Source organism: Capra hircus, chromosome 7 (assembly GCF_001704415.2).
Source record: "Capra hircus breed San Clemente chromosome 7, ASM170441v1, whole genome shotgun sequence".
Classification (NCBI taxonomy): Eukaryota; Metazoa; Chordata; class Mammalia; order Artiodactyla; family Bovidae; genus Capra; species Capra hircus.
Window position 1 is genome coordinate 49,790,643 of NC_030814.1, and position 27,809 is coordinate 49,818,451.

Sequence of the window (27,809 nt, forward strand, 5' to 3'; positions counted from 1 at the left end):
GGGGACCCCATGGGCTCTCCTCTCCTCCACCGGCCCCAGAGGGCGAGACCCCATACCTCTCCATAGCCACACCTCTCCAGCATCTCGTCGGACGTGTATCTAGAATGAGGCTCGTAGGAAATGAGGTCAGGGCGTTGTACCTCGTAGATTGACTTAACCTTGGGGAGAGCTGCCAGGTCTTTGTAATTAAGGATCTCATTATCCACTTTAGCCTGAGGAAGAGGGAAATGGAGAGGAAAGAAGCAGAAAGATAAGCGGGAAAGGAGAGTGGAAATAAAAGCCAGGCACAGAGGGAATAAGCCTCTTCAGTTAAGATGGCAGACTCAGAAAATGTGAAAATAAGACAGGTTATACATTCCACCTGGGCTGACGGTCACTGAACACACGTGTGTGCTATCCTGTGCTGTATAGGAATGACCTTTTCTAAATGTTAGGTCACTTCTGTGAAAGAAGGGTCAACATTGTTCCTATTTTTTAGAATAAAAAAATGTTTAAACTTGTATGGAAACACAAAAGACCCTGAATAACCAAAACAATCCTGAGAAGGAAAAACAAACCTGGAGGAATCAGGCTCTTTGACTTCAGACTATACTACAAAGCTACAGTAATCAAAACAGTTTGGTACTGGCACAAAAACAGAAATATATCAATGGAACAGGACAGAAATGCCAGAAATAAACCCATGTACCAATGGTCAATTAATCTACCACAAAAGAGGCAAGAATATACTATGGAGAAAAAGTCTCTTCAATGAGTGGTGTTGGGAAAACTGGACATCTACACGTAAAAGAATGAAATCAGAACACTTGTTAACATCATATATTGCTGTTGCTGTTTAGTCACTAAGTCCAACTCTTTGTGACCCCAAGGAGTGTAGCCCACCAGGCTCCTCTATCCATGGGATTTCTTAGGCAAGGAAGTCCCATGAGTTGCCATTTCCTTCTCGCGGGGGTCCTCCTGATCCAGGGATCAAAGCTGTGCCTCCTGCATTGGCAGGCGGATTCTTTATCACTGAGCACTGGGGAAGCCCAACATCATACATAAACTCAAAATGGACTAAAAACCTAAACTTGAGACCAGATAATATACAACTCTTAGAGGAAAACAGGCAAAATACTCTTTGACATAAAGCATAGCAATATCTTTGTGGATCTACCTCATAGAGTAATGAAAATAAAAGCCAAAGGAAACAAATGGAATCTAATTAAACTCAAAAATTTTTGCACAGCAAAGGGAAATCAAACAAAACGATAACTCACAGAATGGGAGAAAATATTTGCAAATGAAGTGACCAATAAGGGATTAATCTCCAAAATACACAAACAGCTCCTATAGCTGAATATCCAAGAAAACAAAACAAACAATTCAATCAAAAAATAGGCAAGAAATCTAAGTAGACATTTCTCCAAAGAAGACATACAGATGGCCAAGAGGCACATGAGAATGTGCTCAACATTGCCAATTATGAAAGATGCAAATCAAAAAAAAAACTACAATGAGATATCACCGCACACCAGTCGAGTAGCCATCATCAAAAAGTTTACAGCCAGTCATTTCTGCAGAGAGTGTGGAGAAAAGGGAACCCTCCTACATTGTTGGCGGGAATATAAATTGGTATAACCACTACAGAGAATAGTATAGAAAGAGAGTTACCATATGATCCAGCAATCTCATTCCTGAGCATATATCCACAGAAAACTGTACTTCAAAAAGATACATGCAGCCCAATGTTCACTGCAGCACCATTTACAATAGTCAAGACATGGAGGCAACCTAAGTGTCCATCAACAGAGGAAGGGACACACACACAGTGGAATCTCAGCCCTAGGAAGAGGGAAATAATACCATTTACAGCAACATGAATGAACCTGGAGACTGTCATACTAAGCGAAATAAGTCAGACAGAGAAAGACAAATATCACATGATATCACTTATATGTGGAATCTAAAAAAAGGATACAAATGAACACAACAGACTCACAAACTTCGAAAGCAGACTCATGGTTGTCAAGGTGGAGGGGAGCGATAGACTGCGAGTTCGGGACTGACAGACACTCACTAGTATATACGGAATGAATAGCCCACAGGGACCTACTGTATAGCACAGGGAACTCTACTCAATATTCTGCAACGGGGAAAGAATCTGAAAAAGAATGGATATGCATATATGTGCAGCTGAGTAGCTCTGTTGTACACCTGAAACTCACACAATATTGTAAATCAACTATTCTCCAATATAACATAAAAATTAAATATTATTCCTATTTTCCAGATGAGGAAATTAATTATAGCCCAAAAGACCCTCTAACTTGCACCACTTAGCCAGTAGGGCTGAATCCAGCCTTCCAAGCCCACACAGTGAGGGCATCCTTGAAGAAGATGCTGAAGATGTAAAGACGGAATCAATCATGACAGTAAAACACCCGTGAACATGTGATGACCATTTATAATAAGCCAGACTGCATCCCAAGTGCCTTCTATGGATTAACTGAGTTAATAGAACCCCCAGCTCTAGTAGTACATACTAATATTACCCTCATTTTTGCATAAGGAAACAGGCACAGAGAAATCAACGAACTCGCCCAAGGTGACATAGCTAATAAGTAGCAGTACTAGAATTCAAGCCCAGGCAGTCTAGCCTGGGAGCCTGCCCCTCCACTGGCCTCTCCTGGCTCCCCGGGACGGTGAGGTTGCTGCACTCAGAGAGCTGCTCCTCGCACTGAACTGAAGCGAGCCTCTATCGACCACCTGACTTCGCCTGAATGCAGCCCTCTGGAAGCACAAGGGTTGAGGGACAGCTTCCCCTGCTGGGGACAGCGCCCGTCTCATGGCGCCCGGAGCTGTGTCTTTCTGTGTCTGTGTCCTCCAGCCATTCCCTGTTTCTGGTCCCGGTTTCCACTGTGGTCAATCAGAGTCTGTCTCCCGAAACCACTGTGGCTTACAAGGTCCTGAGGTGAGGTAGATTTAGAGAGAATACAGGGAGACTATTATTCTATAATATTCTCCCAGTACCTGGGGGGCGGAAGTCTCAAGAGTCAAGACTGCCATAGAGACAGCAACTTTCATAAAGACCTTAGGACTGTTGATATTTTAAACACTTCCCAAGGCCCTTCCACTCCTCCATCCCCATCCCATCCCGCTGCTGTCTGGGCACTGTGCTGTTCACTGTCTGCTCAGCTGAGACCCACAGCCCACTCCTCCTGGCCCTGCTCTGAGGCCCCATGGCCTGTGTTACAGGCGCTCTGGTTGTCAGCTGGGTTTGGTCAACAGGGGACGCCCGCAGGCTGACACTGAGTGGAGAGAGGGGCTGTGTCTCCCCTGCATGGCCCTGCCTGCCCTTAGTGGGCTTGACTCCTGCCCTGCCACAGCCCCAGCCTGGCCAGTCCTTCCCTTCAGGCCTGGGGTGGCAACACCCTTCGCCACAGTAGGTCTCATGGGTGCTCTGGTCCTACCCATGCTTCTGTACATGCCCCCTTCACACGCACACCCCTTGAACCATGCCATCTTATTTCTGCTAGACCCTGCCCAGGTCAGATGCCCACGTCTGAACCAATCTGGGGGTCTGTGGGTAAGAGAACCTTATCAGGAGACTCCACTTGCTGAATTAACTGCTGCCTTTTGTCCTGGGATGCTAGATCTTGACCTTGAGAGCTCTTGGCATCTTACAGACTTGTCAATATCAGAGGCATCCTAACATAATTAGCAGGAAGGAAGGAAGAAAGAGAACACATTGGCTGGGGATGATTTTAGCAGTCAGTGGGGAGTGGAACACAGTTTGAAAGAACCTGCCCCTCCAGGTTCATGGATCATCCTAATACCAAACCTCCATACTTATGGACACTAAGCCAATACTTGATCTTTCTGCCTATTACGAAATGCCACAGAAATGGCGGAGTGGATTCTTCCTTGAATTTGGAAACCGTGCTTGCAATGGTCTGACTTAAAACAAGGCTCACATGACAAGGGCAGTCCCTTCCCAGAGCAGCTGGAGGTGAGGGCAGGGGAATACAGGAGGGGAGACACACAGGCCGGTGCTGGGCTGCCAGGAGCAACTGGTCTCCGCGGAGAAGCCCCCATTTGGAGGACGCCATGGCGGGTGCCTCCAGCTCCTGCTGTTCATCTGGAGTGGGGCTGCTTCTCCAAGGGGCAACTCTATGAACTCGGAACTCCAGGGTGAACGTCATCAGGGCCTAACTTACATCACAAAGTTCAGGGGCTCCCCAGGGAGGGGACGGCCAGGGGCCAGTGGCATTCTGTGTCCCTGTGTGTGCCTGAGCTCCCATATCCTGGTAACACTCTTCTAGAGACATGCTCTTTTTTGTCAGTGACCTTCTCACCCTGTAAGCCCTGAAACTAAGCTCATTAATCCTACTTTGGTCTGACCCCATTCACAGCACCAGGGGGACTATTAGCTCTCTTGTTCTGGACCAGAATCTCCAATGAGGACAGCCTGTGATCAAAGTCACTTGTCTTTTGTGGGAGCCATATGGCTATATTGACCCATATTGAAGTTGCAGTCAGTGGTAACTCCCGTCTCTTTTTCATTTGAAAAGAGAACGAAAGGAGAGGAAATAGTCTCGTCAATGGACGTTATCCAGGGATCAAGGAGGAAACAGTGGGGGTCTGGAGTGAAATGATGATGAAGCAATGGTGGGCTGCTGGCTGTCTCTAGAGCTTCTTATGAGGAGTGGGTTTCCTGCTCTAGACCACTTCCCTCATTTATGGTCTTCGTGGCCCTTTGACCTGAGGAAGGCTGCAGGGCTCTGGAATCTGGGGTCTGCTGACTGTCAGGCCCCATGGCTACTGACTGCGGTCTGCTCTGGCTTGGCCCACCCCCACCTCTGTGACCTCACTTCCATTTACTTCTCAGGCATGAGCTAACTGTTTCTTCCTCAGGAGTCTTCTCCCAAATGATCCTAGGCTGTCAGGTCCCTCTGTTCAGCTGCAGCATCAGCGGAGCACCCCGCACATTTTCTTATGAGCACTCATTAGAGTGCCATCTGATTATCTGTGGAATTATGGGGTCAGTGTTATGAGGACAGGCAGCAGGTGAATGCAGTTCACCAGAGCCCAACACTTAGGCCAGAGGGGACACTGAGTACCCATTTGCTTAATGAATGAATGAATACATTACACATCCAAGGGGCCTGCGAGGTCATCTAACTCAACTCTTTCTGCCACATCCCTGCAAATGAGGGGCGTCTCTGTGTTCGAAGCCTCTGGGGCTGGGAACTCAGACTCAGGCATGCAGTTTACTCCACCCTTGGACTCCTCACATGATCAGAAAGCTCTTTATGTTTGCAGAGCCTTTACAGCCATGTTTCCACATTCCTATGGCTTCTTCCTCCTGTCTGCCTCTTTACCACACACCATCATCTCCACAACATCCCACCCAAGACCTACTCCGAATACCACTGTGATCCAAGTTTTCTTCTTGCCCTGGTCCCAGTGAGTCTTGGGAAAGAGGCATGTCACACTGGTTTCAGAGCTCCTTGTGAACTGAATGTGATCCCTGTAACTATTACAAGGCTGCGGGCTACACAAGGGCAGGGCCCGCGTTGCCCCTGGGCCCTGCTGCATCCTCAGGACCCAGCACAGAGCCTGGCACAGGACAGGCACACACGAGATACCAGATGGGTGGAAACCTGACTGCCAACTTTGCCTGTCTTCAGAGACTCTTTGGGGCTTCCCTGGAGACTCAGCAGTAAAGAATCTGCCTGCAATGCAGGAGACGGTGGGTTTGATCCTTGGGTCAGGAAGATCCCCTGGAGGAGGGCATGACAACCCACTCCAGTATTCTTGCCTGAAGAATTTCATGGACAGAGGAACCTGGTGGGCTACAGTCCATGGGGTCACAAAGAGCTGGACATGACTTAGTGATTGAGCACGCATGCAGAAACTCTTTAGTTACTAGGCCCCGGGGAAGAAAACGGGTTAGTGGCTGCAAAGTGATACATACGCAGATGACTCGGTTGGGTGACCCGATGCTAGAGCCAGGGGGTGAGATGGAAGTTTCAGATGTCCGCCGATGCTGTGGGAGAGAGGAAGGCAGAGGGTGAGAGGCTGCGCCTGCTGCTTGGTGGGGCGGGGAGATGGGGTACAGTTCTTTGGGACACATTAGTAATACTGCTAAAAGCACTCTCTAGCTCTATCTATACTACCTCTTTATAGTCTGCCTTTTAAATCAATGTCTGACTGTGAATGAAAGTGGAAATGCACAGGACCTTACGCGGTTGGACAGAATTTGTTTTTCAAGTATTTTTAACTGGCCTGTTAGATAGTAGTGAGAGTCGCTCAGTTGTGTCCGACTCTTTGCGATCCCATGGACTGGGGCCCACCAGGCTCCTCTGTTTATGGAATTCTCCAGGCAAGAAAAATCTACTCATAAAAACTCGTCATTTTGGCTTATCCTAGTCAATAATGTATTTACTTTAAATGGATAAAACTGGTTAGCCTCGTTCTTTAGCAGTTTGTTTATACAAAATGGAAAGGTAGGTTAAATGCGTAATTTGCACAATATGCTGATTCTTTTTATAGTGTACCCATTGCAAAATGACATCAACCTAAGTGAGAAACTTAAAAAATCTTTCTCTGAACAATGGCAACGATGGCTTAATGGCTCCCTTAACAGAAAAGCACTGTGTTCATCTTTGGTGTGCTTAAGAGAGTGGTAGCAAGCGCGGTTAAATAGTAAACAAATTGGAAATCAAGGTTCACTATGTGATTTTAGGCATCTCGAGTTCCTGATCTGTGCAATGAGGGGCTTGTCTTAAGGACTGCTACATCCCCTTCAGGCTTTACTACAAGGTAAAGCCACTAGAGAAGCCTGTAAAGCATTCTAAGTTGGGCCACATGGCACTGCTTCCCAAACGGAGATCACGGACTACTGTTTCTCTGGGGAGATGAATTTAGGAAAAAATTTGATAATACTGAGTCATAGGGTGAGAGAATAAAATGTAAAATTCTATTTCAATCCTCTTGGTTAGATTAAGGAAGAAATCTTAATTTGGTCCTAATACATTTTAATAACAATTGCTAATTCTGTTCCCCACCTCTCTCCCCCACCTTTCTTTTTTAGAAAAAAGAAAGTACAGGCAACATGATTAGCTAAAATTTCTAGAGTTAGTCTTCTAAAATATTTCATTTTCAATGAATTTATTTTAGGGTTGCCTTCTATTTATAGAAAGCAAAATACTGATTTTCCACTGGGTGATACAAAGTCTCATTTTAAAATAAGTTTGATTAACTAAAAAGGAATAAGTGATTTCAACAAAAAAAGAAGTACATGATGATATAAATGGTACACAGATACAGCAAAAAGCATCACGTTTGTAGACAGGTAACTGAAATTTGAGAAGTGCCAACAAAGAGAAGGAAATTGTGGAAGAAAAGGACAAATATGTCTTCTTACACCTTAAAAAGGAGAGGCCTTGGAAGAAACTGGGGAAAAAACTCACAGCTCAAAAAAATTTGTATCAATAAACCAGCTCTTTCACAAATGGAACAGACGAGATGGCAAAGGGTATAGTTTAACCAGCTGGTCAGAAATTGTACACATGTGTTTTGAGTTGAGATTCCAGCAGGTAACTTTCATAGCGTCCCAAAAGCCGAGTTAATACCGGGGGACCAGGGTGGAGAGACACCTTAGAGGTCATCGGAGGCCCCCCCACACACCCCAGGGCTCCCCTCCACAGCATCAAGGACTTGGGAGCCGTGCCCCACCCCTCCTGCAGTCCTAGGATCAAGAACCCAGATTCATGGGCCTTCCTGGTACAGTCATTCAGAGGGACACAGGACCTCAGATGCTCCAGCATGTGTCTGGGGAGGCCAGCTGTGCTCCTGTCTGGCTGCACGACTTGGGGACAGTCATCACCCTCTTTAAGGCCCTGGTTTTCTCACAAGCAAAGATAAAATTCCTTACCCATCTGCCCTGCGGTGTTAAAACAAATCAGAGGGTGGCTGTGAAGACGCTTTGCAAACTGTCAACTTCTGTGACAATTTTAACCACCATTATTAATGAATGACCTTAGGCTGGGGAAAAACCATGGCATCTGTGCCTCATAGAGGCCACCATCCCGGCGAGTAATGAGAAGGGTGTAGCCTTGCCCCAGAAACATGAAAAACTCATATTCATACAGTGCTTTACAGTTTTCAAAGTGCTCTCACATCCAATGTCTCAGTCCCTTCAAAACCTCCATGAGGTGGATGTTACTGTTAAGGAAATCCAAGGATACAGGCACACGTTTGAAAGCGTGCACACTAAGGCGTGATTCTCTAGCAAAGCGCAGTGCCTGCAACCTGGGGCTAGAAGTCTGGTTTGGTATCATCACCACCTTTGCTTACCTTTAACTTCTTCTCTGCCCGGGCTGCCTGCTTGCAGATGGGGTGCCAGACCTCAGAACCTAAGCGACCAGGAAAATAAAAAAAATTTCAGACCTTTCACACCCACCAGAATCCTGGGTTTCTCCCCATGCCCACCTCCATTTACTCCCCTGTCAGCACATGTGCCTGACAGCAGCCAGGAGGACCTCCTGGTTTTCCTGGATCTCAGCTGCAACATCGCTCCAGCCACCCACACACTCTGCCTGTCCACACCCTGCCCTTCCCCAAGGTCCACGTCTCATATGACATCCTGTGAACCTTCTTACCTGGCAGCTGCGAGTGACTTGGCTCTCCTCTGTGATCCATCATTCTTTGTATCATTCCCAGCACATATGGCCTTAAAACATAGTAGCTTGTGGATTTATCACCCCAACTAAATTAAGAGATCCTTGTGGGTGGGAGCTGAGCTTGCTTCATTACTGGGTCTCCCACAGCATCCAGCATGGGGCTTTGCTCTCAGCAGAGGCTCTGTACATGTTTGTGGGGTGATGAGATGAGTGGACGATTGGCAGTGAGTGACACAGAGCAGGTGGTCAATAAATATTTGTCGAATGAATGAATGACAGTGGAGGTGAAATAAAGGGACAGCCCGTATGAACTCCAGCCTTCCTCTCTCATCAGAGACTTAGGACAGTCTACCAGAGCTATCACGTTCAAGGGGAGGAGGTGTCATGATGCATATTCTGCTTCAGAGCACAGTCTTGACCTGCTAAATCCTAAGAGACTTCAAACTCCTCAAATTTAGTATATTCGGCTGCCCATGTTTTCTTGTGTGTGTGTGTGGGGGTCCAGTTGGCCAGGCCCCAACCGGACAGGCCTATTTGGAAAGGCATGAGCAACAGGTGGCCAGTCACGTGTTGAGAAGCCCCAAATATCACACATTCCCCAAAGAAAGGACAGGTGTCCTGGATTAGAAGGAAAAATAGGAACATGTTATCCCTCTGGTGCCACTGTTCCTGTAATCAACCCTAAAAGGAAAGAAGCCAGCAAATGGCTAGATTCCTGAGCTCCCAGATGGCATTTGTTTGTCTGACTTTGTTTTTAGAATATCTTTTCCATTACAGTTTGTTGCCTGGAACCACTAGGGCTGGATACTGAGTAAGTGACAGCGGGTAGTCTAAGGTTGAACAGTGAGGTGGAGACAGGAGGGGCCCAAAGTTAGCAGCCCTTCTGGGCTCTGCTCTGGCCCAGTTTCTTCATCTGAGTAACAGTGAGGTGGGCTTTGGAGGGCCTGAGACGTTATTTTCATCTCAAAAATTTGAATGCCAGGGCCAGTTTTGTCACTTGAGGGACAGGGATCTGATTCTTGTTTGCTGATGTTTGCAGGTGTTTGCTTGCTGACGCCAATTGGTTCTGCATGAGTGTATTTCCTCCCAGTGAAAAGTGCAATGGCTCTTGGAACCCAGTAGGGGGACCCTGGGTCTGCAGCTGGAGCCAGCGATCTTAGGGTGTGTCCACTACCAAGTGATGGGTGGGGACCCCAGCTTTGGGAATAATTAGAGAGAGCATTTCCAGGTCCTCTCTGAGTTGCCTCTGAATCTACCAGCAGTTGTTTATTGCAGTGGCTCTGGCAGGAAGCACATGTTACAGGTCATTGTAGGAAATGGATGAGGGGGACACAGATGTCTCAGAAGGTCATGAGATTAAGTGAGAGAGACACAGGGAAGGTAAAGGGTCAGACGGAGGTTCTCATGGGGGGAAGTGAAGCGCAGAGGGAACAGGTCAGACTAGATGATCTCTCCAGGCCACAGACATATCTGTTCTGAAATAAGGCCGAGCCACAACTGGCTTCAGTATTCTCCATACAGGAAAGCAGATTTTCATAAGTAGTGTGTGTGTGTGAAGGGGGAGTTAGGGATCAAAAGGAAGAAATAAACTGTAAGTAAATAGTTATAATCTTTAAAAATTAAAAAAAATAGAAATTTTTAAAAATCAGAAGTTTGGGTTTTGGCAGTATATCATTTAAATTAAAGAGGGAAGGGGGACTTCCCTGGTGGTCCAGGGAGACTCTGTGCTCCCAATGCAGGGGCCCGGGTTTGATTCCTGGTCAGGGAACTAAATACCACATGCCGCAACCAAGACTGGGCACAGCCAAACAAACAAATTTATTATATATATATATATATATATATATAATATAAATAAAGAGAAGGGATTTGTTGGAGTTAGTGGCAAACTTAGATAAATGAAGGTAAGAAAAGATGATTTGTTCATAAAGACCTCTGTGAGATTATGGTCTGCATATGTCATCAGTCAATAGCTTTCTTCCTAAAATAGTACCTGATGCAGATGAATGAATGACTGGTTGGAGCCTATCTTTGTATTTTTTTAAAAAAGAGAGACAGACTGATATGTGCCCACAGGATACTGGTGACCAGGATGGGGAGGGGACCCAAAATTAGGCCTTAAAGCAGGGTCTTCTCCATGGAGAAGACGTAACAGAAAGGAGGAAAGGACGTTTGAATATGTCAATGCCTCTCCAGGGGAAGAGAGATTAACTTGCTCAGTGAGTCTTACAAAGCAGAAAAAGGATTAAGGGCAGGGGAGTGGGAGGTACAAGATACTGGGTATAAGACAGGATCAAGGTTGTACTGTACAACACAGGGAATATAGACAATATTTCATAACAACTGTAAATGGAAAATAGCCTTTCAAAATCGCATAAAAATGAATTAAAAGACTTTCAAAAATTGAAAAGAAAAGTATTAAGGGCAGAAGTTTCAGGGAAGGAAAATTTAACCTTTTAAGACTGAATGGGTTCGCTCAGAGAGTGAGCCTCCTGTTCCTGGCAATATTCAAGCACACATTGGGTGCATAGTTGTTCAGCAGGGACATTTTTGAGGAGACACATCATGTAGTCGTTACCCTAATAGATGTTTATTATCTCTCCAAACCCTTAGAGTTCATGATCTGAGCCACAGTCAGCTCCCAGTCTTGTTTTCGTTGACTTCAACGAAAGTTGAAGAATGAGCTTCTCCATCTTTGGCTGCAAAGAATATAATCAGTCTGATATTGGTGTTGACCATCTGGTGATGTCCATGTGTAGAGTCTTCTCCTGTGTTGTTGGAAGAGGGTGTTTGCTATGACCAGTGCATTCTCTTGGCAAAACTCTATTAGTCTTTGCCCTGCTTCATTCCGCATTCCAAGGCCAAATTTGCCTGTTACTCCCAGTGTTTCTTGACTTCCTACTTTTGCATTCCAATCTCCTATAATGAAAAGGACATCTTTTTTGGGTGTTAGTTCTAAAAGATCTTGTGGGTCTTCATAAAACCGTTCAACTTCAGTTTCTTCAGCATTACTGGTTGGGGCATAGACTTGGATAACTGTGATATTGAACGGTTTGCCTTGGAGACAAACAGAGATCATTCTGTCATTTTTGAGATTGCATCCAAGTACTGCATTTCAGATTCTTTTGTTGACCATGATGGCTACTCCATTTCTTCTGAGGGATTCCTACCCGCAGTAGGAGATGTAATGGTCATCTGAGTTAAATTCACCCATTCCAGTCCATTTTAGTTCGCTGATTCCTAGAATGTCAACGTTCACCCTTGCCATCTTTTGTTTGACCACTTCCAATTTGCCTTGATTCATGGACCTGACATTCCAGGTTCCTATGCAATATTGCTCTTTACAGCATCGGATCTTGCTTCTATCACCAGTCACATCCACAACTGGGTATTGTTTTTGCTTTGGCTCCATCCCTTCATTCTTTCTGGAGTTATTTCTCCACTGATCTCCAGTAGCATATTGGGCACCTAATGACCTGGGGAGTTCCTCTTTTGGTATCCTATCATTTTGCCTTTTCCTACTGTTCATGGGGTTCTCAAGGCAAGAATACTGAAGTGGCTTGCCATTCCCTTCTCCAAAAACCGCTAGACCATTCAGGTATGACCTAAATCAAATCCCTTATGATTATACAGTGGAAGTGAGAAATAGATTTAAGGGTCCAGATCTGATAGAGTGCCTGATGAACTATGGAATGAGGTTCGTGACACTGTACAGGAGACAGGGATCAAGACCAGCCCCATGGAAAAGAAATGCAAAAAAGCAAAATGGCTGTCTGGGGAGGCCTTACAAATAGCTGTGAAAAGAAGAGAGGCGAAAAGCAAAGGAGAAAAGGAAAGATATAAGCATCTGAATGCAGAGTTCCAAAGAATAGCAAGAAGAGATAAGAAAGCCTTCTTCAGTGATCAATGCAAAGAAATAGAGGAAAACAACAGAATGGGAAAGACTAGAGATCTCTTCAAGAAAATTAGAGATACCAAGGGAACATTTCATGCAAAGATGGGCTCGATAAAGGACAGAAATGGTATGGACCTAACAGAAGCAGAAGATATTAAGAAGAGGTGGTAAGAATACATGGAAGAACTGTACAAAAGAGATCTTCACGACTCAGATAATCATGATGATATGATCACTAATCTAGAGCCAGACATCTTGGAATGTGAAGTCAAGTGGGCCTTAGAAGGCATCACTACGAACAAAGCTAGTGGAGGTGATGGAATTCCAGTTGAGCTGTTTCAAATCCTGAAAGATGATGCTGTGAAAGTGCTGCACTCAATATGCCAGCAAGTTTGGAAAACTCAGCAGTGGCCACAGGACTGGAAAAGGTCAGTTTTCATCCCAATCCCAAAGAAAGGCAATGCAAAAGAATGCTCAATCTACCGCACAATTGCACTCATCTCACATGCTAGTAAAGTAATGCTCAAAATTCTCCAAGCCAGACTTCAGCAATACGTGAACCGTGAACTCCCTGATGTTCAAGCTGGTTTTAGAAAAGGCAGAGGAACCAGAGATCAAATTGCCAACATCCGCTGGATCATGGAAAAAGCAAGAGTTTCAGAAAAACATCTATTTCTGCTTTATTGACTATGCCAAAGCCTTTGACTGTGTGGATCACAATAAACTGTGGAAAATTCTGAAAGAGATGGGAATACCAGACCACCTAACCTGCCTCTTGAGAAATCTGTATGCAGGTCAGGAAGCAACAGTTAGAACTGGACATGGAACAACAGACTGGTTCCAAATAGGAAAAGGAGTCCGTTAAGGCTGTATATTGTCACCCTGCTTATTTAACTTATATGCAGAGTACATCATGAGAAACGCTGGGCTGGAGGAAGCACAAGCTGGAATCAAGATCGCCAGGAGAAATATCAATAACCTCAGATATGCAGATGACACCACCCTTATGGCAGAAAGTGAAGAGGAACTAAAAAGCCTCTTGATGAAAGTGAAAGAGAAGAGTGAAAAAGTTGGCTTAAAGCTCAACATTCAGAAAACGAAGATCATGGCATCTGGTCCCATCATTTCATGGGAAATAGATGGGGAAACAGTAGAGACAGTGTCAGACTTTATTTTTTGGGGCTCCAAAATCACTGCAGATGGTGACTGCAGCCATGAAATTAAAAGACGCTTACTCCTTGGAAGAAAAGTTATGACCAACCTAGATAGTATATTCAGAAGCAGAGATATTACTTTGCCGACTAAGGTCCGTCTAGTCAAGGCTATAGTTTTTCCTTTGGTCATGTATGGATGTGAGAGTTGGACTGTGAAGAAGGCTGAGTGCCAAAGAATTGATGCGTTTGAACTGTGTTGTTGGAGAAGACTCTTGAGGGTCCCTTGGACTGCAAGGAGATCCAACCAGTCCATTCTGAGGGAGATCAACCCTGGGATTTCTTTGGAAGGAATGATGCTAAAGCCGAAGCTCCAGTACTTTGGCCACCTCATGCGAAGAGTTGACTCTTTGGAAAAGACTCTGATGCTGGGAGAGATTGGGGGCAGGAGGAGAAGGGGACAACAGAGGATGAGATGGCTGGATGGCATCACGGACTCGATGGACGTGAGTCTGAGTGAACTCCGGGAGTTGGTGATGGACAGGGAGGCCTTGGCGTGCTGCAATTCATGGGGTCGCAAAGAGCTGGACACAACTGAGAGACTGAACTGAACTGAAACCCTTAGAGATTCTGCTTCCAATTTAACAGGCACCTCTGTACAGGAAAAAAAAAAAAAAAAAAATTTGCCCCATTCAACAATCTGGACCAGAATGTAGGTTCTGCAAGGAGCAGGATTCACATTTGTTTTATCTACGGACAAACCTGAAGGGACCACAGATTCTTAATAAATACTGAATGAATGAAGAAACAAAAGAAACACGATACTCGATTTTAGGCAGTTGAATTCTCTGAAGTGGACTCAGAGATTTGGACAACTGGTATAGTCTAAACTCTGATATGACAGCTACAATTCCAGATTGAGTGTCTGTAAGATTTAGCAGATTAGGGCTTGTTAAAACGGGACCTGTGGACCACCTGCCCAGCAGCCTGGTGAAATGCAGAATCCCGACCACTCTCGCCCCACCCCCAAGAATTCCTGAAGTCAATTTTCTAGAGGGGGGCCGGGCAATCTGCAGTTTTAACAAGCTCCCTAGGTGATTTTTGATTCTAAATTGGAGAACCACAATGCTAACTACCAGTTAATACTTCAAATCTGTTACCCTGGAATGTCATGGGGTAAAGAAACCAATGCAACACGACAGAGCTCCTCACCTGCAAGACTTCCACACTGTTAGTTAGACTAGTGATTTCACGACTCACTCTCCCATCCTCTGAGACTATCACCCACAATTCCAGATTCTGCAAATGTTATGGAACTGAAAGATTAGCTATTTATGATTCAGCTGACTCAGAGTCAGAAATCTAAATCTCTAAAACCGTCCCTCAGCTGAGCGTTAAGGCTGTTCTGAGTCCCGAGTAGAGTCAGCATTCAGTTTTACCTGTCTGACTGGTTACAACACACCTCATCCCTGTAACATTTTGGCTTATTCAAGGTTTGGGGACCCATCCCCATCTCTGCCAGACCTGTAAATTCCATGTGCCAACATCTTTCTTTCTTTTTTTTTGCATGAGTGGAGATTTATGAAACCCAGAGCTGGAGCTGGCGCCACAGTCTTCCAGAAGCACAGCCAGGCTTATAGATGCAGCCGGGACTGAAACTGGTCCACCTGAAGGTTCTGTTTGGCAAACACAGTGTTTTTATTTCAAAGTATTTTTGCATATGAATGTTCTTAAACCCTGCAGGAGGCCAGGGACCCTCCCTGCTGTCTGCCTCCCTGCCCTTCTTACTCATTTAAGCAGGCATTTGAGATTTCAGCCCCTAATCCCAGCCAGACTGTTAGATTTCTTCTCTGGACTTCTCTGGATTATAACAAGTGAGGTTTCTGAGTTCTACCTTTATGTTAGAAGCACTTTTTCTGTGAAACAGCCTTGCTAGGACGTTGGAAAGGCTCTTTTAAAATCCCCACTCAGATAAACAAGTGTGGCATATCCATAAAAGGGAATATTATTCAGCTGTAAAAAGGAAGGTGACACTGATGCATGGTACAATGTGGATGAACCTGGAAAACATTATGCTAAGTGGAAGAAGCCAGACACAAAAGGCCACATCTATATGAAATACCCCAAATATGCCATCCAAAGACAGAAAGCAAACTGGTGGCTGCCAGGAGCTCAGAGGAGGGGAAATAGGGAGCAACTGCTTAATGGCTGTGGCTTTCTTTTTGGGGTGATGACAATGTTCTGGAACTAGATTGAAGCAGTGGTTGCACAGCATTGTGAATGCACCAAAAGCTACTAAGGGGTTCACTCTAAAATGGGTAATTTTATATATGTGAATACTACTTCAATTTAAAAAAATTCCCCACCCCACCACTAGGGGACGCTTCTGTAGACTAAAGGACACTGTTCACTCATTACTAAGGGTTCTAGTCTTAGCAAGAGAACAGTGAGTCGGCCTTTCTGTTGAATTTGACATGTAGTAATAACAATTGAGTGAGTGAGTGAAAGTTCCTCAGTTGTGTTGGACTCTTTGTGACTCTTTGCCACTGTAGCGCACCAGGCTCCTCTCTGTGGGATTTTCCACGCAAGAATATTGGAGTGGGTTGCCCTTCCTTTCTCCAGAGGATCTTCCCGACCCAGGGGTCGAACCCAGGTCTCCCGCACTGCAGGCGGACTCTTTACCGTCTGAGCCACCAGGGAAGCCCAGTAACAACAGTATCATCATTATAATCTTGGCCACTGGGAAATCTTCACCATATACAAGGCAGTTTATACATTATTTAATGTAATATTCCCCAAAGGTTTAATCCTGGTTATGACACCTACTAGTTTCATTGCCTAGAGCAGGTCAGTGACCGCTCCGTGCCTCAGCTTTCCCATCTAGAACAGAGAGATGGTTATAGTGCCCGCCCTGTACATCTGCTATATGGATTAACGCGTTAATACGTGTAGAGCACTGAGAACCGCGTCCGCCAAGAGCAGGCACCATGTAGGTGTCAGTTGTTGCCACTCTTATTTTTTGTCAAACCCCGCTGGCCAGGATCTAGTTAGGGTGAGGGGAAGGGAGTAATGGGGAGACCTGCAGGGGGTGGGTGGTGTTTACTCTCCTCCTCCCAGAGCTGGGGCCTGGCTAGGCGAGGGGCATGCAGCAAGCAGAGGGTGGTTGGGCAGGTGCAGTCACTGAGCCAAAGCCTGGCTTGGCGGCCAGCACACTTTCTGGAAGGCTGGGCTGGTGCCCAGGGATGAGGGCACTGGGGAGAAGTGGAAAAGACCAGTTTGCCTGGACCTGACATGATCAAGTAGGCCTGAAGCTTATTGAAAAGTTTGAAGGAGGAAAGTGCTTGGCCACCATGATGCTGGAGAGGAAAGCAGGCAGCACAAGGAAAAGAGAATGGGCAGCCTGGAGGCCCCTAGTAATTCACAGGTTGCTAACAATAGTAAGAGCCCTGTAATTCAAGTGTATTGAGTACTTCGTCAGTGTCAGGTGCTATGTAGTCTTATTATTCTTATTGTTACAAATAGTATTTAGAGACTGCCTGTGCCAGACTTTATGTTACATACTTCACAATAATAGTGACTGAGTAAAAAATAATAATGATCACTAACATGCGCTGAGCCCTATGCTAGATATTGATAATGATGATAATATTAACAGCAGCCAGCATTTATTAGTCATGGCTCAGGGGAATGGCCCTTTTGATGTGACTGGGTGTTTACCACAAGCTTGGGCTGGTGGGCTGGTGGTGGCAGGTTTGATGGGAAGGCTTTTCTGTGCATTTGGTCATTTAATCCTCACCAGATCCTGGTAAGATAGGGCCTGTGGTTATCAGTGTTTCAAGAGGGGGAAACTGGAGTTTGGAGAGCTTAGATGTTTTCCCTGCTCACCTATTGCTGCCTCCCTGCCAGTGTCCACACGCGCCCAGAGTTAGGCTCCTTGGCATCACTTTGGGGCTTCTCTGCTGAACCGGGCAGGAGATGCTGCCTCGCTGCTCCCATGGTGCCCAGGAGCTGGCCACACCTCCTTCCCCTGACAGGGAGGCAATCAGCCTGGATCTGCACAGGGGAAGCCACACACAAAAGGAGCAGGGAGAAGACCCACCTGCTGCCCCCTGTGTGCCCCTCAACCCAGCTGGGCTGCTCCTGGACACTCCCCAAGTTTTGTGAGCTCATCAGTCCCTTTTTACCTGATGGCATTCGAGTTGAGTTCCTGCCACCTAAGGAGTCCACACCAATAAAACATCTCATTGAGCTAAAACCTGAGTATCTGACAAGTTCTTGACTTCCCCAGCAGGCAATTTTGTTTCCTAGAAAATAGAGGAAGCAACCAGGGAAATTGCTACTCTAGACCTAATTCTGACCAACATGGACAAATTGGCTGGTGAAGTTGATGTGACATGCTACTGGCGAGGAAATGGCCATGTCGTCTGGAGTTTGTGGTGCAAGGAGCAAGTCGGAAACAGACTCTACACGTACAAGTCTTAAACTACCACGCTATAATATTTTCTATATGATTCAAGATGTTTGGTAACCCTAAACATCTAAAAAAAATTACAGCTCATCAAAAATTAAAATGTACTCTATTTAAAATGAAATATGCTTCGAAGACTCAGACTTGAGGAAATATCAATTTAGTACAGTTAGGCTATGTTTGAAGAGTCTAAAATTATGTAGCAGGATTTGGGGAAACATAAGATTTAAAGTTTTTAAGCATGACTCCTACAACCTAAGCTGTCAGTAGAGAGATTCAATTTAAAATAACACTGCTAAACTACTAAATTATAGCAACCAATGTTTCATTAGTGCTTTTTAAAGTGTGGTTTGATGAGATGTGGAGATGATGACAGAGGGCTGGTGCTCCACCATCCATCATGATGGGCAGCCCTCTCTTGAACAATCTATGAGCTCAGGGCACCTCTTATGAGGTACTTGTCAGGGGGAAATGAGGCCTCAGCTAAATATCAAAGGCTTCTCCAGCTGAGCCAGAAAGACACACCTCCTCGTACCAGGACCTTATATCATCTAAACTGGAAAAAAAAAAAAGTTATCTGAAATAGAGTCAGTTTTCCAAGAGAAGTGTATGGTGTAATTACCAAAGCATTCAGGGCTCTGTTTGGGATTTGCATTAAAACAGAACTAAAGCTTTTTTCACTTTACTTTGAGCCATAAACAGCTCTGAAAAGTTGATAAAAGCCACTCCCTATCCTTAGACAAACCCAACCATAAGCAAACTCTGGCAAGCAATGTCAGGGGGTTTATTGAATTCAGAAGGCCAACTGTGAACCACAGGTTAAGAATTCTGATAATAAGTGGAAAAAAAATGCCTCTAACAAAGCAAGACAGGCTAGCTAACCTTGGCTCAGAGATGTAACTTTTCTAAACTTTCTTGTTCTCTGAATGGAAGATATGAATGGCTTTCAGTTCACAGGGTTTTAAGGATAAAATGAGATACTGTATTTAAAACTCAGAAAAGTGCTTGGCACACAGTAAGTGCTCAGCAAATATCACCTGATGGCATTTATTCTTATTATTGTTAGGACTTATGATTTGTTACAGTATTTTTCCTTAGCAGCAGGATTTGTCCTAGGATTCTGTAAGAGATTTCCTGCCTGGTGTGCTTTAATATACAAATGATAGCAGAGACCTATTTTAAAACATACAGCTGAAATCCTGTGTTTCTAGTGTTATTCTCTGTCTCCGGTCCTCAGAAAAGGAAAGCATTTAGTGTAGACAGAAGGAGAGAAAAAGGCCCATCTTTCCTTTTTCTGGGGCACGGGCACAAGAATAAGAGCAAAATCTATCTCCCGAGCCACATTTTGGGTTTAGAAAAACTCCCACTGATTTAGCAACTGTATGCAACTTTTGTGATATTTGTATAAGTTTTGCCCATAACCCACAGCATTTTGGCAAAAATTTGCTGGACAAAACCGGTGACCTAATTTCTTGGTGAAGCCCAAATGAAGGGTTTGGACAACAAACAGATTAGAAACCTGGCATCTTTACAAAAAGACTTAAAAGATGAATGCATAACAGAACATGAAACAAATGAAAGAAAACTTGCTCTCGTCTCCTGGGGCCCCGGAAGTTCTTATCCAGACAGATGTCAGACCTCTCCCAATTAGAGCCCATCAGAAAGCCATCACACAGTAATTAGAACACAAACAAACTGACCCAAATGTCCTCCTGAGTAACATAGTAGCCAGTAACATAGTGTGTCCTGCCATGGGGGACGGCAAGACTGGGTTTATAAGCTTTGCAGGCTTCCTAACCCACCCTCTTATGTGCACACTGTTTTATGGGGCACTTAGCGTCCTCACATCCACCTTGCCCTTTAATATTCTGGAGGCCCTCACTTGCTCTCTGTGCAGGGGGTAGGTGGGCCTGCCTCGGTTTCTCTACCACATAAAGCTTCCTCCCTTTGGGCCTTTGCACCTGCTGTTCTCTCTGCCTCCACACTCTTCCCTCCCCTCTGCACCCTCCCACCTCCTACTCAACATCAAGATTGGGGCTTGAACGTTCCCTTCAGCAGCACAGCTTCACCAGACCTCCCAGACTAGATGAGGAGCCTTATAACATACTCCAGTTATTTCCAAGCTTCCTCGACAGTCTTATCACAGCTTGTCCCTGAATGTTTGCACTTCTGTTTGATTAAGTCAGTCTCCCGCTCCTGAGAGTAAACTCCACCACTGAAGCCAGCACCCTGCCTCGTTCATCTCTGGGCACCCAGCACATAGCAGAGAGCCTGGCACAAGCATGACCTCAGCGTGAATGTTTGAATGAAAGACAGTGACAGCTTCCTCATTTTACAGGTGAAGGAAGAGACCTCAGACAAGGAAGGTATTCTCAAGGTCACAGCTCCTTAGCAGAAGTGCTGGTGCCTGGACTCAGGAGTCTTCTGAACTGGTCCCCACCACTCTTGCGCTGCCTGGGTGGACAGCGTTCTTGCCATTTCTGGGAAAGATCATTTTGAGTCTTGGTACCCTGCCCAGGGAGGGTGTCCAAGGCTATCACAAGCCCAGTTCCCAGTGGAAGCAGAAGCCCCTGGTGGCTGCCACCTCTGAGACGCCCATAACCCAAGTCGGCAGGACTCCAGCAGTGGATGGCCCAGGACCCCCTCATTCTAGGATCACTCAGCATCCCTCGAGGCGGGTCCCTGAATGCCCTGCAATTACTCCCACTCTCCCAGGAGCCACGGAAGCAGGGAAGGGGGTAATTAAGGAGGAGGGTGACAAACCCTTCTTTATCACCAAGAATATCTCCACCTCCTGGAGACATTTGTGCACTCTCTCTCCTGATCACAAAGCTACTCACTTCATCACTTAACTCTTCAAGCAATCTGTGAAGTTCTGGTCTAAAGCAGGGCTTGGAAGATACTGGAACAAGAGGATGTAAGCTCCAAGAGGGCAGGACACTTGCTTACGGCCACACCTCCGGTTGTTAGAACAGCACTGGATACATAGGCGGCGCATCTGCTGCAGGAGGGGACTGAGAGCTTCCTGCACGTCCGGACCTTGGTGGTGGTGGTTTAGTCCTTAAGTCATGGTCAGCTCTTGCGACCCCATGCACTGTAGTCTGCCAGGCTCCTCTGTCCATTGTTTCTCCAGGCAAGAATACTGGAGTGGGTTGCCATTTCCTTCTCCAGGGGATCTTCCTGACCCAACGATCGAACCCACGTCTCCTGTGTTGGCAGGCAGATTCTTTACCATTGAGCCACCAGGGAAATCCAGGGATCTTACTATATGCTATATTATAGCGACTGTTACGACCTCCTTTTACAGTCTAGGAAATAGGGTTTGGAGTTTTAAAGAGGTCAAAAACTTACTAAACAGCGGAGCCAGGATTCAAAGCACCAAATGGGCAAATATCAGCATTGGGAATTCAGACAGGAAGGGAGAGATCTTAATTTCGAGTGATATGAACATGAGGACAGTTTCAACACTAGCAAAGGGCTTCACCAGAGAAGGGTGAGAGGAATTTGTTGTTGTACAGTTGCTAAGTCGTGTCCAGCTCTTTGTGACCCCTTAGACTGTAGCATGCCAGGCTTCCCTGTCCTTCACTATCTCCTGGAATTTGATCAAACTCATGTCCATTGAGTCAGTGATACCATCCAACCACCTCATCCTCTGGGGAGGGGAATACATGCAGGAAACTTTCAAACCAAGTGCAAGTCTAGATTCTCGGGGCTCATGAAGATCCCATGCAGTGTGCACTCACATGGGCTTCCCATCACATAACACGGGGCACCGCAGTAGGAACCACTTAGGGACCCAGGCACTGCGGGACCGGTGCTTCTGGAAAGAGGGAGCCTAGTCCCTGCAGGGACCTGAGTAGCTGTCAGGGCCTGGGTCTCAGGAGGAAAGATGGGGAAGGCTCTGGGGTGGAAGTCATAAGGCCAGGTTCCCCACCTTTGCCCCTGTATCCTAAAGTTCTCATGCGGATCTCTTCTTCTTTCTGGGGCTCACTTTTCCCTTCTATACAATGAGGATTGTTACTTCACAGTCTAGAGTGACTCCTGGGGTCTATTCACCTCTAACATCCGTATGACTGTCCATACAAGTCAGTGGTTGTAGAGTCAAAGCATCTTAGAGACGGTCCCCTTGCCCAGTCCAGCACAGGAAACCATGTTTTAGCTTTCCTAGCAGATGGTATGAGATTCTGCTGAATAGCTCTGGGCTAGTGGTTCTCAACCCAGGTTGATCATGCCTCCTGGGGCAATGCCTGAGATATTTTTGGTTGTCACAACAAGAAGATGTACATTATGCATTTAGTGGGCAGAGGCCAGGGACGCTACTGAACATCCTGAAATACACAGGGCAGTCTCCACACCAAAGAATGATCTGGCCCCATATGTCAACAGCGCTGAGGTTTAGAAACCAGCTCTAGGCAAAAGGGATTCATTACATCTTGAGGCAACTCCTGGCATGGGCATGTGTGGCTTGGACAAGTTTGAGAGGAAGCTATGCTCCTTGTAATAGCCTTTCTGACCTTCCATTTGCCTTGCGAGGAAACCAGGAGGAAGGTGTCTCCCAAAGAATTGCCCTCTCCAAGATGACTATTCAAACATCTGCAGATAGCTAGCACAGAAATTCAGCCAACAGTGATCAGCAGTCAAGTGAGCACACAGGGGTCAATGCCAGGGCTGAGGGGCCAGTGTCAGAGGCAAGGTTCTCAGGGAGGTGGCCAATGGCTCAATGCAGGCTGGAGGGGACCAGGTGCAAACAGAAGGCTCACGGGGTTTGGGGTGGGGGACTAGTGAGCTTGGGTGAGGGTTGGGGACATCTGGGGGGCTTTAGAAGTAGGCAGTGCCTATAACTTGGCCTACAATGGTAGGAGTTCTGTGAGTGAAGAGTGGCTATTTGGAGGCACCAGGACCATGAGATCATTCGAGGGTGAATACCATCCCTGCCAGAAGGCCCAGCCTAGCCTGTCCTGTGGAGAAGGCAATGGCACCCCACTCCAGTACTCTTGCCTGGAGAATCCCAGGGACAGGGAAGCCTGGTGGGCTGCTGTCTATGGGGTTGCACAGAGTCAGACACGACTGAAGCGACTTCGCAGCAGCAGCAGCCTGCCCTGCCCTCCTCTCTCACCTCCTATTGCACCCGGCCACACTGGCTCCTCTCGGCCTCCCACACTTGCCACTTCTCTATCCCCGCTCCCACACTCCCACCGCCAACCAAGAGGCCGGCAGATTCTACGCCCTTGGGTTGGCTAATTCCATCCCTCCCCTCTTTGCCCAGTTAACAGCCACTCCTCTTGGAACCCTGGCCCCTTACCAGGGACCCTCCCAGCCGCCCCTCCCCACCCCAACATGTGCTCTCACAGTTCACACTCCTTCCCTCCGTTCAGCTCATCACAGCTGACAGTTATCTGTGTGGCTACTGACCATGGTCCACCGCCCTGTGGACATCAGAGCCACGGGTATAGGGTTGGAACTCACTGTGGACCCTTCAGAGTCTGCTGGTAGGTATCTGGGAGTTTTTGAATGGATGAAGGAACGGTTGCCAGTTGGCTCTGGCAAGCTGAAGTGTTGAGTTTGTTCAAGGCAGATGGAGTCCTCACTGAGAGTGTCTTAAATACTAGGCTGAAGTGTTTGCATCTAACTAGTGGGCCCAGAGGTCTCCCAAAGACCCCTCAACAGGGCTCTGCTGAGAACACTGATGCCTGAGAAGGATGGGCAGAGGAAGGAGGACTGAGCAGTGCCTGGAGACTAATTAGGAGGCTGGAGCAGAACTCCTGGGGCCAGGGCGCTGGACCCTGGGAAGTGGCAGAGGAAAAGCAGCTCTGATTGGCTTTTTGGCGACTCTTGGCTCCCTCGCATTCATTTTGCTCCTTCCTGACAGGGGCGACCAGGCAGTGGCTGGGTGTGATGCTCTGAGATGTGGAGGGAGGGGTGGGAGAGGGAGGAGGCGGTAGGCGCTGTGACGGTGCAGACACTCTGCAACCCCGTCATCCTCCTGTTCTCTGACCCCTTGGCCTGAAGGAGCTCAACCTCCCACCTCGAGGCAGAGCCAGGAGAGTCTGCTCAAGAGAGAACTGCCAGGGAAGCGGGCCAGCCGAGCAGCGTGGGGAGGCGCACAGGGACGGAAGGCAGATTACATGTCACTTCACATTAGCCACACCGGCAACTTTCCTGAACCACCCAGAGAGGGGCGAATTAATCACAGAGTTGAGGACAGGCCAACAGCACAGACAGCACCCGGACGGAAGGAGGCTCTCTCTCCTTTCCAGTCATAGGCGGAGAGGAATGCCTCCCCGAGGGTCAGATTTGCTTACCTGTAAGGTACATCTCCTCCCCCTCGGTGAACATCTGGTGGCAGCGCACACATCTGGCGCAGGTGGGGTGGTAGTGCTTCCCTCCCGCCTGCGGGAATAAAAGATAAAAGAGGAGGTCAGCGCCGTGGCTGCCGCCCAGCAGGGCAGGCCGAGTCGGAACGCTTCCTGACTCACTAGTGTCAATGGCATCTTCACGGCCCTGAGGCTGGCTGGGACCCACCCAAGGGAGTCCCCCAGAACAATCTAAACACTTGCCAGAAGCTTGGTGATTCCATACCACGGGCATCTGAAAGCTTTCAGCGGACCTGCCTGGACACCGTCACGTCTATTCCAGCAACGGAAGGGCCATTTGGAGGCCTCTGCTCCTACTGCCTTACCTCCTGATGAGAAAACAGTCTTACTTTGACGACATCTCAGCATTTCCCCAACAATGGGCCCTTACTGCCAGTGGTTCAAGACAAGGTTTAAAGGGATCCTCAGGTTTAATAACACTGAATTCATGGGGGAAAAAAAAGAGAGAGAGAGAGAAATTTCCTTTTCAATCCTCTATCTATCCTTTTGAGTTTTTTCAAGGAGAAAATATCAGTTTGGTCCAGAGGATAACATCTATCCAAACCTTACTAATCTACCTTTTAAGGCATGAGAATAGGTAAGAGTCATGAAGCCTCCACTAGAACACCATCTTTTAGTTACTGGCAACATGGCAAGTGACCCTGGTTTTCCTGTTATGTTACACAAATTTTCTTATTGGCAAGAGAGCCAACTTGAAGATAAGATAAAGCATTAGGTAAGAATGAATACATGAGGCTCATAGGCATGGCAAAAATGGTGAGAAGGCACAGGACAGACACATTTTTGGGGCTCACTGGACAAATGAGACCCACAAAGCCAGGACCTGTGGGGAAGTCTCTGACCCCCAGGCCAGTCCCATAACTACTGTGCTTGGGAGCCTCTGCCCCAGTCTGGCGTTGATAAGCCCCCTTCCTTATTTCCACTTTGTTTCCCTACACATTGTTTCAAGTAAAAATGGAAATGATCTGAAGCTGAGAACTCCTTTCTAGGTGGAAGAGAGTGCCTTGGAAAAGGTTGTGACTCAAGGTCCCACTGGAAGCCAGTAGCCATGTGGGAGCTGCTCCCTGGAGGGCACACAGTCCTGACACCACAGCCTAACCGAGGGCCCTTCCCTGGTGGCTCAAGAACTGCTGTGTGGAGGAGTTTCAGGCAGCAGTGGGGTGGAAGGTGGGCTCATTTTGAAGGTATATGTTTCAGGTTAGGGCAAAGTTTTTTGGGGGGATATGTTGTTGCTGATGTTCAGTCCCTAAGTCGTGTCTGACTCTGCAACCCCACGGACTGCAGCCTGCCAGGCCACCCAGTCCCTCACCATCTTCTGGAGTTCACTCAAGTTCATGTCCACTGAGGCAGCAATGCCATCCAACCAACTCTTCCTCCCTTTTGGGGGGATATGCTTGGGGGAAATTGATGGATACTGGGGTATATTAAAGGACCCCTCCCCAGCCATCACTTGGTCTGATGCTAATAGGTTCCTTCCAATTCAAACATTGTAGGGACTTCTGGCCATCATTGGTTAAGGCTTCGCCTTCCAGTGTAAGGGAGGGGGTGGGTGTGGGTTTGAGTTCCATGCCTGGTCAGGGAGCCAAGATTTCACAGCCAAAAAGCCAAAATATAAGAGCAGAAGCAATACTGTAACAAATTCAATAAAGACTTTAAAAATGGCCCACATCAAAAATATCTTAAAAATACTGTATTATAATTGCATAACGCTGAAGGCTTATTCCCAAATCTTGTGTGTGTGTTGGGTGGGGGGTAGTTGGGCATGGGTTTATCTATTTGGGAGATACTTGATTTATTCTAAAAATTAAGCAAATGTATGGAAAGGGCAGGCTTTTTAAAAAAGAAAAAAAAAATCCCAAATCCCTTTTTTTTTTGGAGTCTTGGCTGTTTGCATGGCTCCCACTAATGAGAGAAGGTCCTTATCGTCACCAAAGCAAACTGTGTTCAGACCCTGGAAGGACCTGCTATTTTCCCAAGCTGAGATGTTGTGGGACTGACTCTCCCATACCATGACAGGGATAATTGCTTTAATTAGTAGTCTCTTCCTACTTTGTGTCTCTTTATCATTTCAATTATAGATCTGTTTCCAGAATGGCAACAGTGGGTTGGCAAAACTGAAGCTGGCATCTTCCTAAATGTCACACCCCAGCACCCTGCTCTAGCCGAAAGAGGCTCTGTGCACATCTCAGAAACTCTGCCAAGGATGGCACGGAAGCCACCTGAGGAAGCGGGAGGGAGGCCACATAGCTGCCGGTGCCAGCACAAGGGGAACCAGTCAGGGGGAAGAGATGCGACATTCTGTTAACGCCAAAGGCCAGAACACAATGTTCAGGACAAAGAATCAGTAGCTGGAAAATGGGCCCCCTTGGCGAGGACTGAGAACCACAAGCAATGTGAGGCAGGCAGCATAGGACCCCAGGGCTGTGATTCTCCCCAGCAAGGACACAGACCAGCAAGAAAGGAGTGTGGGCGGCGCTCACCATGCTGAGTTCCGTCACTGAGGAAGGGATTGTGGGGTGGCCTGAGGTGGGAAAGGGACATGGAATTTAATTAAGTGCCTACTGTGTACCCAGAAACATACCAGGGCCCATAGCAGGAGGCTGTTGCTTTGGTCTGGCCAACAGCCTTCCTCCTTCCTCCAGAAACAGCATCAAGCTTTTCCTGGGTGGGAATAACTACCCATTCCCCATGTCAATCCATGTGGTTATTCCAACGCTATGGTCACAGTGACTGGTTTGGAGACAGGCCTGAGGTTCTCCAGTGAGAGCCAGTCCCAGGATGCTTGCTGAGCTATTAGGAAAGAGAAAGCTCTCCTTCCACTGGAAATGCTGGCTGACAGGATGGAAGCCTAGAGTGACTGGTGTCCGATTTCCCCATCATGCAGGAGAGAGAATAAAGCCAACCCCAGAAGAAAGTTGCACCAAGAGGGCAAGATATTCAAACACATTTGTGTGAGTGCTGGGTCCAGCTGTGCCTGAAGCAAGGACTACTCCTGGGTTTTTCACTATGGGAGGTGATAAATATCCTTTTTGGTCTGAAGTAGTTTCTGAGTATAGTTTCTGTACTTGCATCCAAGAGAGTCCTGACTAGCTATACAGGAAAACACACTCCTGTGTTTGTCCCTTACTCTCAGACTACTACCACACTCATAATACTTCTGACACCAGATGTGTGGGTGATTTTCCTCTCCCACACCAAGCAATTCTCTGTGACACCAGCTGAGTGTCCTGTAATTTAATTGATTCTGATACT

General features: G+C 46.8%; 1 protein-coding gene across 9 annotated transcripts in view; it reads right to left on the reverse strand.

The window, feature by feature from the left end:
• Nucleotides 1–27,809, reverse strand: part of ABLIM3 (actin binding LIM protein family member 3) — a 132,771-nt gene that overhangs the window by 25,512 nt on the left and 79,450 nt on the right. For 6 of the 9 annotated variants that reach the window (XM_005683146.3, XM_013965679.2, XM_013965678.2 and 3 more), the window contains 4 exons: nt 24,486–24,573; nt 8,344–8,402; nt 5,960–6,031; nt 57–212 (listed from right to left, as the gene is read on the reverse strand). In XM_005683146.3, coding sequence (XP_005683203.2) covers nt 57–212; nt 5,960–6,031; nt 8,344–8,402; nt 24,486–24,573 — 375 coding nt within the window. The remainder of the gene's footprint in view (nt 1–56; nt 213–5,959; nt 6,032–8,343; nt 8,403–24,485; nt 24,574–27,809) is intronic. The other 3 variants (XM_013965684.2, XM_013965682.2, XM_013965683.2) reach the window with 1 other exon arrangement.